The sequence below is a fragment of the Cervus canadensis genome, chromosome X, assembly GCF_019320065.1.
Source record: "Cervus canadensis isolate Bull #8, Minnesota chromosome X, ASM1932006v1, whole genome shotgun sequence".
Lineage (NCBI taxonomy): Eukaryota > Metazoa > Chordata > Mammalia > Artiodactyla > Cervidae > Cervus > Cervus canadensis.
Genome location: NC_057419.1, coordinates 12,362,905 through 12,383,458, shown reverse-complemented (window position 1 = coordinate 12,383,458; position 20,554 = coordinate 12,362,905). Strand labels below are relative to the sequence as shown.

General features: G+C 37.4%; 1 protein-coding gene and 1 non-coding gene across 3 annotated transcripts in view; both read left to right on the top strand.

The window, feature by feature from the left end:
- The window catches only part of LOC122434400 (probable ubiquitin carboxyl-terminal hydrolase FAF-X), a 119,066-nt gene extending 108,495 nt beyond the window's left edge, over window positions 1-10,571 (top strand). The window contains exons 41-44 of one of the 2 annotated variants that reach the window (XM_043457724.1): window positions 6,446-6,602; window positions 6,759-6,971; window positions 7,357-7,452; window positions 8,965-10,571. In XM_043457724.1, coding sequence (XP_043313659.1) covers window positions 6,446-6,602; window positions 6,759-6,971; window positions 7,357-7,452; window positions 8,965-9,102 — 604 coding nt within the window. In that variant the 3' untranslated portion in view covers window positions 9,103-10,571. Of the gene's footprint in view, window positions 1-6,445; window positions 6,603-6,758; window positions 7,020-7,356; window positions 7,453-8,964 lie in introns of both variants that reach the window. The other variant, XM_043457723.1, reaches the window with a different exon arrangement.
- On the top strand, window positions 3,936-4,042 carry LOC122436098. Its single transcript, XR_006267869.1, has one exon. It is a non-coding gene; the product is annotated as a U6 spliceosomal RNA (small nuclear RNA).
- Window positions 10,572-20,554: the final 9,983 nt, after the last annotated feature.

Below are 20,554 nucleotides of genomic sequence, written 5' to 3'. Positions count from 1 at the left end.
TGGAACTAATGTTTCCCAAAATTCTGCTGTGTTCTTTTAAGTAAAACTGAGCCTACAAATGCTGATATAGAATTAGTTGCCCAACTCTGCTAACTGATCCTCACTTTGCTCTTCACAGGGATTGATTATAGTTGATTTTAGAAACAAGCATGTGTACCTATTGCCAGCTATTAGTCATTCTAATAACCAAAAATTTTTTGTGCACTGTGTAACATCTTTGGTCCTTGTAATCTGAATTTCTGTTAACTTTGTTGATGTAATGTGAATGATTGACAGTTTGAGTTTGTATTGTATATTATATTAAATTGTGAATTAGTGGGACTTAGGATGTAATACCACATCAGTATTTGAAGATACTGGTACTTGATAATCCTGTCAAGGAAAATTTGGCTCCAGATTTTAAGCTGGAAATTCCCTCGTATAACTTGATTAACAAGTACATGATTTTTTAGGTTTTTGGTAGGTGTGCTAAGAATTGTGTTTGGATTGAAATGTCTGTGTACTGATCCTCAAAGCAACCTCTAAAATCTCAATTATGAAAGAAAAAATAAAATTTAGAAGTAAAATGACCTTAGAATGACATAAGGTCATTCTAAATTTTTAGAACAGATTGTTAAATCACTTTAATCTCACATTTCAGGGGGATTGAAAATATTCCACTTATTAAATTATTATTTTCAAAGTGTCACCTAATTTATCATCTTAGATAAGCAGCAAATCAAAATTAGTGTTGTCAAAATAGAGTGAAGTGAAGTGAAAGTCGCTCAGTCATGTCCGACTCTAGAGACCCCAGGGGACTATACCGTCCATGGAATTCTCTAGGCCAGAATACAGGAGTGGGTAGCCTTTCCCTTCTCCAGGGAATCGTCCCAACCCAGGGATTGAACCTAGGTCTCCCACGTTGCAAGCAGATTCTTTACGAGCTGAGCCACAAGGGAAGCCCAAAATAGTGTTGCTGCTGCTGCTAAATCACTTCAGTCGTGTCCGACTTTGTGCGACCCCATAGATGGCAGCCCACCAGGCTCCCCTGTACCTGGGATTCTCCAGGCAAGAACACTGGAGTGGGTTGCCATTTCCTTCTCCAGTGCATGAAAGTGAAAAGTGAAAGCGAAGTCGCTCAGTTGTGTCCGCGACCTCATGGACTGCAGCCTCCCAGGCTCCTCCGTCCATTTCCAGGCAAGAGTACTGGAGTGGGCTGCCATTGCCTTCTCCCAAAATAGTGTTAACAGAAGACAAATCACCATGAAACAAAAATGTTACATCCTATATTCATTTATTATTCAATATCTATTTTGGTATCTTGATAGAATTTGTTAATTTGTCTTAATACTTGGTTTAGTAATTTAATTTGCTTTAACCAGAATTTATTTAAAAATTTTTTTACTTAAGAGAAATTAAAAACCTACATTGTTTAGTATATGACTTCACCTTATAGATGTGTTAAACTCATCAGTCGCATCATAGCCTTTTTCTCCAAAGAAAGTAAAAATAGTAAAAATTTAAATATTTACATTTTATTTAAATGTTGTGAAAAATAGTGAGGTTTTGTGAACAAACTAATATGGGATTGTTACTATCTTAAGCAAAGAGCCTACTATATGCCAAGCACTGTCATTGACAACAGAACAAAAAAAGGTAAAAACAATGTTGATTATAATGGCTTAGGAAAAGCAATTGATACTAATGACAGTGTTGCAGAAACAGACACCATTTTGTTATCACTGCAAAACTAAAGAATAAAAATACAATATACACTACAATACTGCAAGTGTTCCAAGCTAAACTGTGCCTAAGTTGTGTAATTTTTGCTGGAATGATGAGACTTTGAAAAATTACTGAAATAATTTCTCAAAAATAAATTATCAAAAATAATATTATGAATGTATATTGCAAAACAGAAATACATAAAACAATAAAATCCCTGCCTTTGGTTTGTGGTATAATGCTATTAAGTAAAACAAATGGTATAAAAGAGAATTTTTTTCTAGATATTTTCTATTCAGGTACTGATACTAAAGAAGATAACATTTTTAAATTTTTTTTTATTAGTTGGAGGCTAATTACTTCACAACATTTCAGTGGGTTTTGTCATACATTGATATAAGAAGATACATTTTTATCTGTAAATAATTTACAGATTATCTACTGAGAACAAGAATCAGTCTACTATGTAAGACTAGAGTTGAAATTAAATCATGTATCATTAGCAGTTCAACAAGTTCTTATCCAGTCAGTTCAGTTGCTCAGTCGTGTCCAACTCTTTGCGACCCCATGGACTGCAACACACCAGAGTTCCCTATCCATCATCAACTTCCGGAGCTTGCTCAAACTCATGTCCTTTGAGTTGGTGGTGCCATCCAACCATCTCATCCTGTGAAATCTCCTGCTTTCAGTCTTTTCCAGCATCAGGGTCTTTTTTTTTTTTTTTTTAATTGTTTTAATTGGAGGCTAATTACTTTACAATATTGTAGTGGTTTTGCCATATACTGACGTGAATCCACCATGGGTGTACATGTGTTTCCCATCCTGAACCCTGCCTCCCTCCCACCTCCCTCCCCATCCCATCCCTCTGGGTCATCCCAGTGCACCAGCTCTGAGCACCCTGTCTCATGCACTGAACCTGGAGTGATGATCTGTTTCACGTATGATAATGTACATGTTTCAGTGTTATTCTCTCAAGTCATCCCACCCTCGCCTTCTCCCACAGAGTCCAAAAGACTTCTATACTAGGGTTATCGTTACCATCTCTAAATTCTGTATATATGCGTTAGTATACTGTATTGGTGTTTATCTTTCTGACTTACTTCACTCTGTATAATGGGCCTCAGTTTCATTGACCTCATTAGAACTGATGTAAATGTATTCTTTTTAATGACTGAATAATATTCCATTGTGTGTTTGTACCCCAGCTTTCTTATCCATTTGTCTGCTGATGGACATCAAGGTTGCTTCCATGTCCTGGTGAATATAAATAGTGCTGCGATGAACATTGGGGTACACATATATCTTTCAATTCGGGTTTCCTCGATGTATATGCCCAGCAGTGGGATTGCTGGGTCATATGGCAGTTCTATTTCCAGGGTCTTTTCTAGTGAGTCAGTGCGTAGCATCAGGTGGCCAAAGTTACTGGGTTGGTGCAAATATGATGTTGTTTCAGACCATGGGTTTTAAATGATTATAAGTTCAGTCAAGCATATCTTTATTAATCAAAATAAGAACCATTAAAATCACATTTTTGCCAACAAAAAATAAGTTAATTTATTCCTATTGCATAAAATTCCATGCTGTGGGATTCAGTGAGTCTTGGAAAGCATTTTCTGCCTCCTGTTGGTTGTGGAAGTGTTTTCCTTGCAAGAAATTGTTGAGATTATTGAAGAATTGATTGTCAGTTGGCGAGAGGTCAGGTGAATGCAGCAAAATGAGGCAAAACTTTCTAGCCCAATTCATTCAACTCTTGAAGCGTTGGTCTGTGACATGTGGTTGGGCATGGTTGACTGTTGTTACAGAGAAGAATTGGTCCCTTTCTGGTGACCAGTGCTGGCTTCAGGCACTGCAGTTTTTCATGACTTCTCATCAGTTTTCCTGAGCATACTTTTCAGATGTCATTGTTAGCCAAGATTTAGAAACCTGTAGTGGATCAGATGGGCAGCAGACCGCCAGTGATTGTGAACTGTTTTTGGTGCAGTTTTGGCTTTAGGAAGAGCTTTGGAGCTTCTTCTCAGTCCAGCCACTGAGCTGGTCATTCATTGCTGGTTGTCATATAAAACCCACTTTTTGTCTCATGTCAAAATCTGATCAAGAGATGGTTTGTTGTTGTTGCCTATATTAAGAGTGTACGACACCTCAAAATGACAGCCCTTTTTTGATTTTTGGTCAGTTCCTGAGGCACCCATGTACTGAGCTTTTTCACCTTTCCAGTTTTAAATGTCAAATGAGTGCTCGCTTTGGTGGCACATATAGTAAAATTGGAACGATACAGAGAAGGTTAGCATGGCCCCTGGGCAAGGATGACATGCAGTTTCATGAAGTGTTCCATATTTTTTTGATTTTTTAAGTACCCCAGTTATTGTCCACTGAGTGTCCTAAGTGAAATAAACAGAATAACCAAAACCTTCAAAAAAAAAAAAAATCAAATGATCATTGAATGGTCAAGTTGAATTCTTTGGCAGCTTCTCATGTAGTTCTATGAGGGTAAGCATCGATGATGGTCTCGGTTGTTGACAACTTTCAATGGCCAGCCCCTATACTTCTCATCTCTTTTGCAGAACTTCTTGAACCACTACTGCACTGTACAGTCATTAGCAGTTCCTGGGCCAAATGCGTTGTTGATGTGTGAGCTATCTTCACTGCTTTATGGTTCATTTTGACCCATTTTGGGACTGAAATAAGAAAATCACCTGAATTTGCTTTTTGTCTGACATCATTTCCCTGTCCCTAGTCTGAAATAAATATAAAACCAAGTAATAAAGTCATTAGAAAAAAACATAAAGTGAGAAAAGGGCATTAAAAGGATGTGTAACATAACCATATTTAGTTTTTAAATTTGGAGGCTAATTACTTTACAGTATTGTGATGATTTTTGTCATCTGTCAACATGAATTAGCCACAGGTGCACATGTGTCCCCTATCCTGAAACCCCCTCTCACCTCCCTCTCCACCTCATCCCTCTGGGTTGTCTCAGAGTACCTTGCTTCATGTATTGAACTCACATTGGTCATCTCTTTTACATATGGTATTATACATGTTTCAGTGCTTCTCTGTCAAATCATCTGACCCTTGCCTTCTAGAGAGTCCAAAAGTCTGTTCTTTACATCTGTGTCTCTTTTGTTGCCTTGTATATAAGATTGTCATTACCAGCTTTCTAAATCCCATATATATGCATTAATGTACAGATTGGTGTTTGTTTCTGATTTAACTTCACTCTGTATATAGGCTTCAGTTTCATCCACCTCATGAAAAGTGATTCAGATGTGTTCCTTTTTATAGGCAAGTCATATTCCACTCTGTATGTGTACCACAACTTCCTCATACATTCATCTGCCAGTGAACATCTAGGTTGCTTCCAGGTTCTAGCTATTGTAAACAGTGCTGCAATGAACATTGGGGTACCTGTTTCTCTTTCAATTCTAGTTTCCTTGGTATATGCCCAAACCCAGTGGGATTGCAGGGTCATATGCCAGTGCTATTCTCAGTTTTTTAGGGGATCTCCACACTTCTCCATTGTGGCTGTATTAGTTTGCATTCCCACCAACAGCGTAAGAGGGTTGGTTCCCTTTTTTCCACACCCTCTCCAGGGTGTGGATTCATTGAAGAGTTTTTGATGGTGGCCATTCTGACTGATGTGAGATGGTTTTGATTTGCCTTTCTCTTAACAGTGAGTGACGTTGAGCATCCTTTCATGTGTTTAGCCATCTGTTTGGCTTCTTTGGAGAGATGTCTGTTTCATTCTTGTGCCCATTTTTTTTTTTTTTTTGATTGGGTTGTTCATTTTTCTAGTATGGAGCTTTATGAGCTGCTTGTATATTTTGGAGATTTTAATTATTTGTCAGTCATTTCAATTGCTCTCCCATTCTAAAGGCTGCCTTTTCACCTTGCTTATTGTTTCCTTCCTTGTGCAAAAACTTTTAAGTTTAATTGGGTCCCATTTGTTTATTTATTTTTTTTAATTTCTATTACTGTGGGAGGTGGGTCATAAGAGGATCTTGCTGTGATTTATGCCAGAGAGTGTTCTGCCTGAGTTTTCCTCTTAAGAGTTTTATAGTTTCTGGTCTTAGATTTAGATCTTTAATTTTGAGATTATTTTTGTGTATGGTATTAGAAAGTGTTCCAGTTTCATTCTTTTACACATCATAACCACATTTATTTATAAATGTATTCCTGTATCAAACAGCAAAATTCCACACTGTAAAATAAAGCTGCAGTAATTTTTGCACCAAACTAATAGCATAGTTTTGAACTCACCCTGTGTGTTTTAATGATTAGAATTCAGGTTAATTTTGTACTGATGGATTGTATCACTTCAACAGAAACTAGACTTTATACTCTGAAATGCTATCTTGAGGTAGTGATCTAACTAAATCTGTTCTCAACTGAAGCAGTCATGAAGACATACTTCATGGTAATTTTAATAAGAACAATTTAGTATTGGTATCTTTAATTGTTTAGTAATTCATTTAAATTACTGTAAAGCAAAGTCATTTTGGATTGATAATAATTTGGTGGAACTTCAGACTCTTGAGTCAGACTTAGTCAGCTCCCCATATTGCTAGCTGTGTGACAGTAGTTTGACTTCTGTATTTATTTTCTCATCATTGAAGTGACTTTACTAATGGGACCGACTTAGCAGTTAACACTAGACTTAAAAAATACATTGAATATATAGGCAGTGGACTTCAAAATGTTAGCTAAGAGACACTATAAATTTATATATCTGGTTCTTTTCTAGAATTCATAATGCACTTAAAGGAATCCCAGATGACCGAGATGGATTGTTTGATACTATCCAGCGCTCTAAGAATCACTATCAAAAAAGAGCATACCAGTGTATAAAATGTATGGTGGCTCTCTTTAGCAGTTGTCCTGTTGCTTACCAAATACTACAGGTAAGAATTATTTTTTTAATTTTATAATCTGGATCATAATTAATGGATGCTTTCCAAGAAAAGAATCATGAAAATTTAGAGTCAGCATTTTAAGTTAACATTTAAAATTTTTATGTATTCTTTTACATAATTGTTTTGTTTTATTTTATTTTGAAGGGCAATGGCGATCTTAAAAGAAAGTGGACCTGGGCAGTAGAATGGCTTGGAGATGAACTTGAAAGAAGACCATACACTGGCAATCCACAATACACTTATAATAATTGGTCTCCTCCAGTTCAGAGCAATGAAACATCAAATGGTTATTTCTTAGAGAGATCACATAGTGCTAGGATGACACTGGCAAAAGCTTGTGAACTCTGTCCAGAGGAGGTAAAAAAAGTCACCCATGGGCAGCAAATAGAAATGGAAGAAAGAAAAGTAATTTTTTTCTTTATAGGCCCGTGTTTATTATATTAAAAATTTTGTCATGCAGTTTTATTAGCTTTAATGTTTAGTATTAATTTTTCTGAAGTAATCAGGAAACTTCCTGACACCTTTGTTGAAATTAGTTTCAAGAAATTTCAGTGAAATTGTTCTAAACATGTTTAGGTGAATCAAAATTTTTTTCTCTGAATTATTTTATTGACTGTAAATGAAAAAATGTTCTAAAAAAGATCAGCTTTGTGGTTTTAAATTTTTTTTAAAAGATTAAAAGTGAATTTAAAGTTGCTTTGTACTCACATTATTAAAATGTCTTTAAACATCTTAATAATAGGAGCCAGATGACCAAGAAGCCCCAGATGATCATGAATCATCTCCACCAGAAGATGCCCCATTATATCCTCATTCATCTGGATCTCAGTATCAACAGGTAAACATGAGTTTATCTTCACCTTAAACCCCTAATTTTTGTGATTATTTGCTTATTTTTCTTAAATATTTTGTAGCTTTTAGTTGTGCCTATAAAGTAATAAACTATTAAGAATAACTTTGACAAGATGCTCAGAAGAGTGGATGGAGTGGAATGATACTACAGCATATTTTGACCACTCTTAGGGTATTTCCTTTGCCCACTAGGCACCTCTCTTGTACCAAAAACTGCACTTAATCAAGATGTATATTACACATTAACGTGAAAATAGCCAATGTAAAAAAGTGTCTTGATTACTTAGGTGCAATGTTCAGTTGCAGTAGGAATGTCTTTTAAATGATGATATTTAAGCCTCAATTCTGTCAAATTAGCCTTCAGTGCACAGGAAGGACCTAGGAATATGATCATAGTACTAGTCAAGTGACATCCAGCTAACAGAGCACATTTTAGTCCATAGTTCATTCTCAAAGAACCACCAGGACTAGAGATTTAAAAGTTTCTTATGTTCTTCACTGGATAAAATAGTCAATATTCTCCATTGGAAAAAGTATTCAACAGTGCTGTGTTTCCTGATGGACAATAACAGGCCAGTCTGATATACATGATTGCTGGTGTGGGAAAGTAAAAATAAATGTAAATGTCTTCCAAGTTTAAAAAAAGATTGTAATACTGACAATTTTGGACACTTAAATGTATATCTCCTCTGAAACATCAAGAGTGGAAAGACTATAAGAAGACTGAAAATGACAGAGATCCCAGTTGTTAAGATTCTTGAAACTATAGACTAATAAACTTGATGTGTGTGCCCTAGCCAAATTCTGTAAGAATTAGAGAGGAACACACACACACAAAAGCAACAAAAAACATACACACAAGTAATCATAGAAACCACTGTAGCTTCGTGAAGAAAGCATCATGTGAAATAAGTTCCCTTCCTCCTGTTAACAGTTTAACTCATTTTAATAGATGCTTTGTTGCACAAAAAGGAATAACTGATAAAAATTTTATCTGAAGGAACTTTTATTTGTAAACAAGAATTTGGGGAGAAAGTTTCTAGAAAAGTTGTTCTGAATTATAAACTATAAATGTGACTAATTCAGCTAGTTAAGATAGTTGAATAGACAGTGGTCTTTAATGTTCCTTAAATCATCTAAAGGTCCTTGTTAAAATCAGAGATTGCTGAGTACCATCCCAAGGAAAATAGACTCATGGCTGCTTTTCGACTTGGTAGGCTCAGTTTGCTTAGTTGTGGCCAGTTGTTTTACAACATGCTGGACTGTTGTTTGTTCGGTTCCTCTGGATTTTCCAGGCAAGAATAGTGGAATGGGTTGTCATTTCCTCCTCCAAGAGACTTTCTTGACCCAGGAATCAAACCCTCGTCCCTGTGTCTCCTGCATTGCAGGCAGATTCTTTATTGCTAAGCCACCAGGGAAGCCTTTAGACATACTTTACCATGTGAGTTTTTCATTTTCATTTGATATGTCTGACATACCAATCTGTTTCACTTCTCAGAATAGTCACATACATGGACAGCCATATACAGGACCAGCAGCACATCACTTGAACAACCATCAGAAAACTGCCCAGCAGCAACAAGAAAACTGTGAAGGCAATGAAGAAGTATCCTCGTCTGAAATGAAGGATCAGTGAAACGTCCATAATTAACTGGTTCTTTAAGACCAGGCTGTTAGGCCTTATAGTCCAAACTTTTATATACTTGGATAGTATTTAACAAAATAGAGAAATTGTTCAACATGGAGTGGAGAGTTGATTCATTGTCTCATTTGCAGAAGATTGGTGTCAACAGGGAAGCCACCTGCGGGAGAAGTGTATAGTGTTTTGTAATAAATGGGTGATACCGATATGTAAATGGGAAAGTTGTATATAATGTATTGTTTGATGGTTAATTCTTAAGCAACAAAAAATTTTTGGTGTCTATGAGAGATATACAAAAAGTTGTCTTTTGATTTTTTGGGTTTCTTTTTCGCTATGTCTGATGCACTTGCCAACCAGTATTGTCAGCTTCATGGCAATTGGAGCAAAGCCTTTACAAAAAAAAAAAAAAAGATGGGGAGAAGAAAGTTAACACTGAACGAGGCCATTCATACCAGTCACACCAGTAGCTGCTTACTAACTCTTAGTTACTGGAGCCACTGTAAGCCTTTGAATTACATGGGTGATGTTGGAAATTGGTGTTGTAATAACACTGTTTATGCATATTTTCATTACCTTTTTATTCCGATAGTACATGATCACTTTAAAGCTGTAGTAATACTGTATTTAGCTTGGCTTCACACTATGTTGGTGTAGCCAGCGAGAGCACTCACTAAGTTTATATAGCCAGTGAGAACAAAGTTACATGAATGATAGCAGTTTCCTCAAAGTGACAGGTATGTTGCCCAGAGCTTTTATTTCTTATACCAGGAGTAAATATAAAATGAGAAATGTAACAAATAAACCGTTTTTGGTTATATGTATGTTCTTCATATTTAATATTTGACACTTGAGTCTCTTGATGGGACACAGAAATGTGAAAGTATTGATAATAGAAATATTAAAATATTAAATATGCAGAATTTTGCTATGCCATGATGTGGAGCACATAAGAGAAGACTGTACTTGGTGTGCTTGTTTTTTGGATTTTTTTTGTTTTTTAAGTAGATGAAGGTTCTAAAGTTTTGCTTCAACTGGAGGCCAGTGAAATGGACATCATCAGAGTCCCATAGTAGTTTGAAATACCATTGCACCAAGATGTCTGGCTGATAAGTCTAGTCAGTCAGAATTTTACTTGGTAGCAAAATTGTCCCAGGTTCTTTTGCATTCTAAAACTTACTCTTGTGAGGTTTATTTAAAACATAAATTTTTGGTTAGTTATTATAATTCTGAAGTACTATTTTAAAATAAGCATTTGTTTCAGGATTTCAGGAAACTTGGGATTAAATACTATATTTAAAAAAGAATTGGTAACTTTTAAATGTGTGTAATATTTTGGAGCCTGTCTAAAAACCAAATATCCCTGCAAACAAATACAGCCCATCTTATACTATTTAAATATTTTGCTGTTTTGTTTTATAGAAATTATTTTGCTGAATTCACAAATAGAATTTGATTTAAGAAGACTTTGTCCTCTGTTGTTTTTATTTCCTGTCATTTTTATTTCTTCTTAAAAACTGCATATACATTGAAATTTACTCTTTGAATAGCATACCTTAACATGACACTGAATTCAGCATTTCAGATACATTGGGATTTTCTGTTTAAAATGATTTGCCTTTTGTTCTTTACCATGAGAGAATTACAGAAAAGAAAAAGAATTGAAAAATTTCCTAACATAACTTATCGTTTGTGCTTTCTCTTTTTTATGAGAAGTCTGTAACTATAATTGTACTTTATAAAAGTATTGTGATTAACAGAGAAGATACTTATTTCCACTGCTTCATTTAGCTACTATATATATATATATAATTCATTTAGCTACTATATATATATATATAATTAATCTATTCTGGGTTTTCTGTAACATTAAGAAATTTAAAATCAAAGCCAAAGAGATTCTACTTTTTAACTTTTAATTATAATGTTTTTTATATTATGATTACATTACTCAATAGTAGTGAACTTAGTAGGTTATAAGGCTACCTCAGAGACATTGCACGTTTAGTTTCAGACCACTGCAGTCAAGCAAGTTTCACAGTAAAGTGAGTCACATGAATTTTTGGTATTCTGTTACATAAAAAATTAAATAGTGTGCAGTAACAGCATTGTATGTTGAAAAAATACAGTTTTGTTTTTATTTTGGTCATTCCATGCAGCATGTGGGATCTAGTTTCCTGACAAGGGATCAAACCCTTTCCCTCTCCATTGGAAATGTGCAGTCTGGACCACCAGGGAAGTCCCTGTCTTGATGTTTGAATGTTTTATTCCTACAGGAAAAAAAATTGCTAACCATTATTTAAGTCTTCGGTGAGTTCTGATCTCTGCTGGCAGAAGATCTTGCCTTGATGTTAATCACTGCTGACTGATTAGGATTATGTTTGCTGAAAGTTAGAGTTGCTGTGGCAGTTTTCTTAACAATGGCATTTGCTGCATTGATTCTTCTTTCCCAAACTCTTTCTGTAGACTGCTTTGCCATTTGGTAATGTTTTAGTCACAACTTCTTTCAAATTGGAGTTAATCCTCCCAAGCCATGCTGCTGCTTTATGAACTACATTTATGCAATAACCTAAATTATTTCTTTGTTGTTGTTTTATTTTTTATTTCTTTTTTTAAAAATAAATTTACTTATTTTAACTGAAGGCTAATTACTTTACAATAATTATAGTGGTTTTACCATATATTGACATGAAACTGCCACAGGTGTACAGGTGTTCCCCATCCTGAACCCCTTTCCTAACTCCCTCCCCATCCCATCCCTCTGGGTCATCCCAGTGCACCAGCCCCCAAGCACCCTGTTTCATGCATCAAACCTGGACTGGCTATTCCTTTCACAGATGATAATATACATGCTTCAGTGCCATTCTCCCAAATCATCCCACCCTCACCCTCTCCCACAGAGTCTAAAAGACTAAATATTACTATACGTCTCTGTCTCTTTTGCTGTCTCATATATAGCGTTATTGTTACCATCTTTTTAAATTCCACATATATGTGTTAATATACTGTATTGGTGTTTTCCTTTCTGGCTTACTTCTCTCTGTATAATAGGCTCCAGTTTCATCCACCTCGTTATAACTGATTCAAATGTGTTCTTTTTAATGGCTGAGTAATATTCCATTGTATATATGTACCACAGCTTTCTTAACCATTTGTCTGCTGATGGACATTTACTTTGCTTCCATGTCCTGGCTAATGTAAACAGTGCTGCAATGAACATGGTGGTACATGTCTCTCTTTCAATTCTGGTTTCCTTGGTGTGTATGCCCAGAAGTGGGATTGCTGGGTCATATGGGAGTTCTATTTCCAGTTTTTTAAGAAATCTCCACACTGTTTTCCATAGCGGCTGTACTAGTTTGCATTCCCACCAACAGTGTAAGAGGGTTCCCTTTTCTCCACACCCTCTCCAGCATTTATTGTTTGTAGACTTTTGGATAGCAGCCATCCTGACTGGCGTGTAATGGTACCTCATTGTGGTTTTGATTTGCATTTCTCTGATAATGAGTGATGTTGAGCATCTTTTCATGTCTTTGTTAGCCATCTGTATGTCTTTTTTGGAAAAATGTCTGTTTAGTTATTTGGCCTAATTTTTGGTTGGGTTTATTTTTCTGGATTTGAGCTGCAGGAGTTGCTTGTATATTTTAAGATTAATTGTCAGTTGCTTTGTTTGCTATTATTTTCTCCCATTCTGAAGGCTGTCTTTTCACCTTACTTATAGTTTCCTTGGTTGTGCTAAAGCTTTTAAGTTTAATTAGGTACTGCTTGTTTATTTTTCCTTTTATTTCCATTACTCTGGGACGTGGGTCATAGAGGATCCTGCAGTGATTTATGTCGGAGAGTGTTTTGCTTATTTTTCCTCTAGGAATTTTACAGTTTCTGGTCTTAGTTTAGATCTTTAATCCATTTTGAGTTTATTTTTGTGTATGGTGTTAGAAAGTGTTTCATTCTTTTACAAGTGGTTGCCCAGTTTTCCCAGCACCACTTGTTAAAGAGATTGTCTTTTCTCTATTGTATATTTTTGCCTCTTTTGTCAAAGATACGGTGTCCATAGGTGCGTGGATTTATCTCTGGGCTTTCTATTTTGTTCCACTGATCTATGTGTCTGTCTTTATGCCAGTACCATACTGTCTGGATGAGTGTAGCTTTGTAGTAGAGCTTGAAGTCAGGCAGGTTGGTTCCCCTAGTTCCATTCTTCTTAAGATTGCTTTGGCTATTCGAGGTTTTTTTGTATTTCCACATAAATTGTGAAATTTTTTGTTCTAGTTCTGTGAAAAATACTGTTGGTAGCTTGATAGGGACTGCATTTAATCTATAGATTGCTTTGGGTAGTATACTCATTTTCACTATATTGATTCATCTGATCCATGAACATGGTATATTTCTCCATCTATTTGTGTCCTGTTTGAGTTCTTAGATCAGTGTTTTAGAGTTTTCTGTATGTAGGTCTTTCGTTTCTTTAGGTAGATACATTCCTAAGTATTTTATTCTTTTCCTTGCAATGGTGAATGGAATTGTTTTCTTAACTTCTTTTTCTGTTTTCTCATTGTTAGTGTGTAGGAATGCGAGGGATTTCTGTGTGTTGATTTTATATCCTGAAACTTTACTATATTGAATTATTAGCTCTAGCAGTTTTCTGGTAGAGTCTTATGCAGTTTTCTGCATGGAGGATCATGTCATCTGCAAACAGAGTTTTACTTCTTTTTTTCCAATCAGTTCCTTTTATTTATTTTTCTGCTCTGATTGTTGTGGCGAAAACTTGCAGATCTATGTTCTGTAGTACTGGTGAGACAGGGCATCCTTGTCTTCTTCCTGACTTTAGGGAAGTTTGCTATGGGTTTACCATATATAGCTTTTATTATGTTGGGGTATGTTCCCTTTATTCTTGCTTTCTGGAGGGTTTTTATCGTAAATGGATGTTGAATTTTGTCAAAGGCTTTCTCTGCATCTTTTGAGATAATCATATGTTTATGATTAAAAATAATATGATTAAAAATTTATCTTTCAACTTTTTAATGTGGTGTATTAAGTTGATTGCTTTGCGGATATTGAAGAATCCTTGCATCCCTGGGATAAAGCCCACTTGGTCATGATGTATGATCTCTTTCATATGTTGTTAGATTCTATTGCTAAAATTTTGTTAAAAGATTTTTGCATCTGTGTTCATAGTGATATTGGCCTGTAGTTTTCCTTTTTTTGTGGCATCTTTTGGCTGATTTTGGTATTAGGGTGATGGTGGCCTCATAGAATGAGCTTGGAAGCTTAACTTCCTCTGCAGTTTTCTGGAACAGTTTGAGTAGGATAGGTGTTAGCTCTTCTCTGAATTTTTGGTAGAATTCACCTGTGAAGCCATCTGGTCCTGGGCTTTTGTTTGCTGGAAGATTTCTGATTACAGTTTCAATTTCTTAGCTTGTGATGGGTCTGTTAAGATTTTCTGTTTCTTGCTGGTTCAGTTTTGGGAAGTTCTACGTTTCTAAGAATTTGTCCATTTCTTCCAAGTTGTCCATTTTATTGGCATATAGTTGCTGATAGTAGTCTCTTGTGATCCTTTGTACTTCTGTGTTGTCAGTTACGATTTCTCCAATTTCATTTCTAATTTTGTTGATTTGATTTTTCTCCCTTTGTTTCTTGATGAGTCTGACTAATGGTTTGTCAGTTTTATTTATCTTCTCAAACATCCAGTGTTTAGCGTTGTTGATTTTGTTATGGTCTCTCTTGTTTCTTTTGCATTTATTTCTGCCCTAATTTTAAGATTCCTTTCCTTTAACTAACCCTGGGGTTCTTCATTTCTTCCTTTTCTAGATGCCTTAGGTGTAGAGTTACGTTACCTATTTGACTTTTTTTTTTGTTTCTTGAGTTAACCCTGTATTGCTATGAAATTTCCCCTTAGCACTGCTTTTACAGTGTCCCTTAGGTTTTGTGTTATTGTGTTTTCACTTTCATTTGTTTCTGTGCATATTTTGATTTCTTTTTAATTTCTTCTGTGATTTGTTAGCTATTCAGCAGTATGTGTCAGCTCCCATATGTTGGAATTGTTAATAGTTTTTCTCTTGTAGTTGACATCTAATCTTACTGTATTGTGGTCAGAAAAGATGCTTGGAATGATTTCAGTTTTTTTGAATTTACCAAGGCTGGATTTATGGCCCAGGATGTGATCTGTCATGGAGAAAGTTCCATGTGTACTTGAGAAAATGTGAAATTCATTATTTTGGGGTGAAATGTCCTATAAATATCAGCGAGGTTTAACTGGTCTATTGTATCATTTAAAGTTTGTCTTTCCTTCTTAACTTTCTATTTAGTTTATCCATAAATGTGAGTGGGGTATTAAAGTCTCCGACTGTTATTGTGTTATTGTTAATTTCCCCTTTCATACTTGTTAGTATTTGCCTTACATATTGCATGCGCCTGTGTTGAATGCATATATGTAATTGTTATACCTTCTTCTTGGATTGATGCTTTGATCATTAATAGTGTCCTTCATTGTCTCTTTTCACAGCCTTTATTTTAAAGTCTGTATTATCTGATAATGAGTATTGCTACTCCTGCTTTCTTTTGGTCTCTATTTGCATGGAATATCTTTTTCCATCCCTTCACTTTCAGTCTGTATGTGTCCCTTGTTTTGAGGTGGATCTCTTGTAGACAACATATATAGGGGTCTTGTTTTTGTATCCATTCAGCCAGTCTTTGTCTCTTGGTCGGGGCATTCAAACCATTTACACTTTAGGTAATTATTGATAAGTATGATCCTGTTGCCATTTACTTTGTTGCCTTGGGTTCGAGTTTATAAACCTTTTCTGTGTTTCCTGTCTAGAGAAGATCCTTTAGCATTTGTTGAAGAGCTGGTTTGGTGGTTCTGAATTCTCTCAGCTTTTGCTTGTCTGTAAAGCTTTTGATTTGTCCTTCATATTTGAATGAGATCCTTGCTGGGTACAGTAATCTGGGTTGTAGGTTTTTTTCTCTTTCATCACTTTAAGTATGTCCTGCCATTCCCTTCTGGCCTGAAGAGTTCTATTGAAAGATCAGCTGTTATCTTTATGGGAATCCACTTGTGTGTTGTTGTTTTTCCCTTGCTGCTTTTGATATTTGTTCTTTGATCTTTGTTAATCTGATTAATAAGTGTCTTGGGGTGTTTTGCCTTGGGTTTATCCTGCTTGGGACTCTCTGGGTTACTTGGACTTGGGTGACTATTTGCTTCCCCATTTTGGGGAACTTTTCAGCTGTTATCTCATTAGGTATTTTCTCATGGTCTGTCTTTTTGTCTTTTTCTGGGACTCCTGTGATTTGAATGTTGGGGTGTGTTAACATTGTCCCAGAGGTCTCTGAGGTTGTTCTCATTTCTTTTAATTCTTTTTTCTTTTTCCTCTCTGCTTTTTTATTTCTACCATTCTATCTTCTACCTCACTTATCCTGTCTTCTGCCTCCATTATTCTACTGTTGGTTCCCTGCAGAGTGTTTTTGATGTCATTTCCTGCATTATTCATTATATATGGGCTCTTTTTATTTCTTCTAGGTCCTTGTTAAACATTTCTTGCATCTTCTTAATCTTTGTCTCCATGCTATTTACCTGTAACTCCATTTTGTTTTCAAGGTTTTTGATCATTTTCACTTATCATTATTCTGAATTCTTTTTCAGGTAGGTTCCTTATCTCTTCCTCTTTGGTTTGGTTTGGTGGGCCTATATCCTGTTGCTTTATCTGCTTAGTATTTCTCAGCCTTTTCATCTTGTCTATATTGCTGTGTTCGGGGTGGCCTTTCTGTATTCTGTTTGTGGTTCCTCTTAGATGAGCTCTTATCGATTAATATTCCATGGAGTCAGGAATTCTCTGGTGTTCTCATGTTTTGGTAAGCCTCCTACCCCTGGTTTGTAGACTTACAGTAGCCTCAAGCCTTTATCTCCATCTATACAGCACTGATGATAAAACATCTAGGTTAGTGGTAAAAAGATTCTCCACAGTGAGGGACACCTGGAGAGGTTCACAGAGTTACATGGAGAAGAGAAGATGGAGGAGGAAGATAGAGGTGCCCAGGAGGAGAAGAGGGGGGATCAAAAGGGGAGAGAGCAAGCTAGCCAGTAATCAATTCCCTATGTACTCTCCACAGTTTGGACCCCTCAGAGCTGTTCACGGAGTTACACAGAGAAGAGAAGAGGGGGGAAGGAGACAGAGGGGACCAGGAGGAGAGGAGGGGGGAGTCAAAAGGAGAGACACTGATCCAGCCAATTATCAGTTTCCTAAGTGTTTTCCACAGCGTGGAACACAGAATTCACAGAGTTGGTTAGGAAGAGAAGAGGGAGGGAGGAGATAGAGGTGACCTGGGGGAGAAAAAGGAGAGTCAAAAGGAAGAAAGCAATCAAGCCAGTAATTGCACTCCCAAGTAAAAATGGGTACTGAAGATTTGGTTCTTAGAGAATTGAAAACAAATACCAAGAAACAACGATTAAATCTAGAGTAGAGCTTAGATTCTCAAAAATACAATATTAAAAAAAGTCGGGATCTAAAGGCCCCTTCCTATGTAGTGGGTGCTAACTACAGGGTTTTAGTCTATTGCACCTGTCACTTCCAAAGCGGTTCTCTCTGTTTATTTTAGCTGCTTTTGTTTGCTGGTCTCTTCAGTGTCTAATTTCCTCCCTGACAAGGGGGCCGTGGTGGTCACTTTTTTAGGCTGCTTGTTCAGTTGTGTGTGGGGAGGGAGGAACACTGCAAATATCACAGGCGTGTGTGGGGAGTGCTTGCAGTGATTCAGCCACACTGGGTTTGCCCCTGCTCACAACCTGTGTGCTTTCCCAGGCTACACTGCTCAGGCTCTAGGTTGCTCTGCCGGGAACTGTCTGATGCGGGCCCTGGGTTGTGTGCACTTCCAGGTCTAAGCCGCTCAGGTTCAGGTTCTCGGGTACTCCACAAAGGCGCAGACTTGGTTGGGCCTGCGTTTCGTGTCCTTCCCAGGTCTGAGTAGCTCAGGTGACCAGGTGCTTGGCAAGCACAGTCACCCCAAGGTGTGTGTGTGGGGGTGGGGGGTGCGTCTTATTGCCTCCCCCGTCCCAGCCTCTATGTTTTCTGGGTGTACAACTGGCATGCCTTCTCAGGTGTGCCATGTGTCTCTTCCGAGGAGCTGATCTCTGGCTGTGACCCTCATGGTGAATGTCAACCATCCAAAATCCCAAGAAGCATTGGTTAGCAATGAAGCCTGCTTGCAGTTTGGTACAGGATGCCTTCTCTGAGGCCCCGATTGCGTCTTTGTGGCTGTGACTGCCCTCCGCCTGCTTGTCTGCAGCAGCAGATGGGCCTGTCTGCAGCCTGCTGGCTCTTCTCTGGTATTTGCTTAGTCCTTTGTTCTGTGAGCAGGCCTGGCATTGTCTTAGTATAGGGCTTTTCGCAGGATAGTTCTCTCTGTCTCCTTCTTTTCTCTCTCTCTCTGGCTATCCCACAGTCTGTGTTGCTGTCTCATGTTAATTCCCTCAAATTGCTCTCAGGGCATTCAGGCCAGGTCCTTACCCTAAGTAATGCAGCCCGCGCCTCCCTGTTCATACCCTACTTGCTGCTGGTGGCTGGGAGTGCTGGGAGTTGCCATTAGGCAAGTAATTTGTGGGTTTTAATTATTCATTTATTTATTTTTCCTCTCAGTATGTTGCCCTCTGAGATTCCAAGAGTCCCCACAGACCTGCTGGTGAGAGTGTTCCCTGGTGTTTGGAAACTTCTCTCATTTTTAAGACTCCTTTCCTGGAAACCAGAACTGAAAGAGACACGTGTACCCCAATGTTCATCGCTGCACTGTTTATAATAGCTGGGACATGGAAGCAACCTAGATACCCATCAGCAGATGAATGGATAAGAAATCTGTGGTACATATACACAATGGAATATTCAGCCATCAAAATGAATACATTTGAATCAGTTCTAATGAGGTGGATGAAACTGGAGCCCATTATACAGAATGAAGTAAACCAGAAAGAAAAATATCAATACAGTATACTAACGCATGTATATGGAATTTAGAAAGATGGTAACAGTAACTCTATATGCAAGACAGAAAAAGAGACACAGATGTATAGAACAGACTTTTGGACTCTGTGGGAGAAGGCGAGGGTGGGATGATTTGAGAGAATACCATTGAAACATGTATATTATCAATTGTGAAACAGATCACCAGTCCAAGTTTGATGCATGAGAAAAGTGCTCAGGGCTGGTGCATTACGATGACCCGGGGGGATGGGATGGGGAGGGAGGGGGGTTCAGGATGGGGAACACATGTAAATCCATGGCTGATTCATATCAATATATGGCAAAAACCACTACAGTATTGTAATTAGCCTCCAACTAATATAAATAAGTGAAAAAAAAAAAAAAAAAGACTCCTTTCCGGGGACAGATCTCCGTCCCTACCCCTTTTGTCTCTCTTTTAATCTTTCATATTTTGTCATACCTCCTCTTGAAGACAATGGGCTGCCTTTCTGGGTTCCTGATTCCCTTTGTCAGCATTCAGAAGTTGTTTTGTGGAGTTTGCTCAGGATTCAAATGTTCTTTTGATGAATTTTGGGGGGAGAAAGTGGTCTCCACCTCCTATTTTTCCACCATATTAGGACCGCCCCTCTAAATTGTTTGGTTTATAGTCTTCATAGAATCTTCAGCAGAGGTAGGTCATGAGAAACCACTTAAAAATAATTTTAATTGAAATATCAGATGCTTAAGAGTCTCCCTGCAGTGTGGGAAACCTTGGTTCCATCCCTGGACTGGAAAGGTCCTCTGGAGAAGAGAATGGCTACCTACTCCAGTAATCTTGCCTGGAGAGTTCCATGGACAGAGGAACCTGTCAGGTCCATGGTCCATGGGGTCCATGTGGTCCATGGAGTTGCAAAGAGTTCGATACAATGGAGCAACTTTTGTTTTTTGTAATGTGTCCATTTCTGCTGTACAACATAGTAATCCAGTCATATATATGTGTATATATACAACATACACATACATGGCAATCTTTATAATTTTTTCCATTATGCTTTATTGCAGGATATTATATAGTTTCCTGTGCTGTGCAGTAGGCCTTTGTAATTTATCTATATAATAATTTAACTATATAATAGTTGCTATGTGCAAACCCCAAACTCACAATTCTTCGTTCCCACACCTCCCTTCCAGCTCCCTTCCACAAATCTCTTGGCTGTGTTAGTCTGAAGAAACCAGTTTCTTTGTACATCCATAAGAAGCAAGCCTGCCTGTTAAAACTTTTAACATGTTCAGTTCAGTCGCTCTTCGAGTCCGACTCTTTGTGACCCCCTGATCCATAACACGCCAAGCCACCCATCACCAACTGCTGGAGTCTACGCAAACCCATGGCCATTGAGTCGATGATGACATCCAACCATCTCGTCTTCTGTTGTCCACTTCTCCTCCTACTTTCCGTCTTTCCCAATGTCAGGATCTTTTCAAATGAGTCAGCTCTTTGCGTCAGGTGGCCAAAG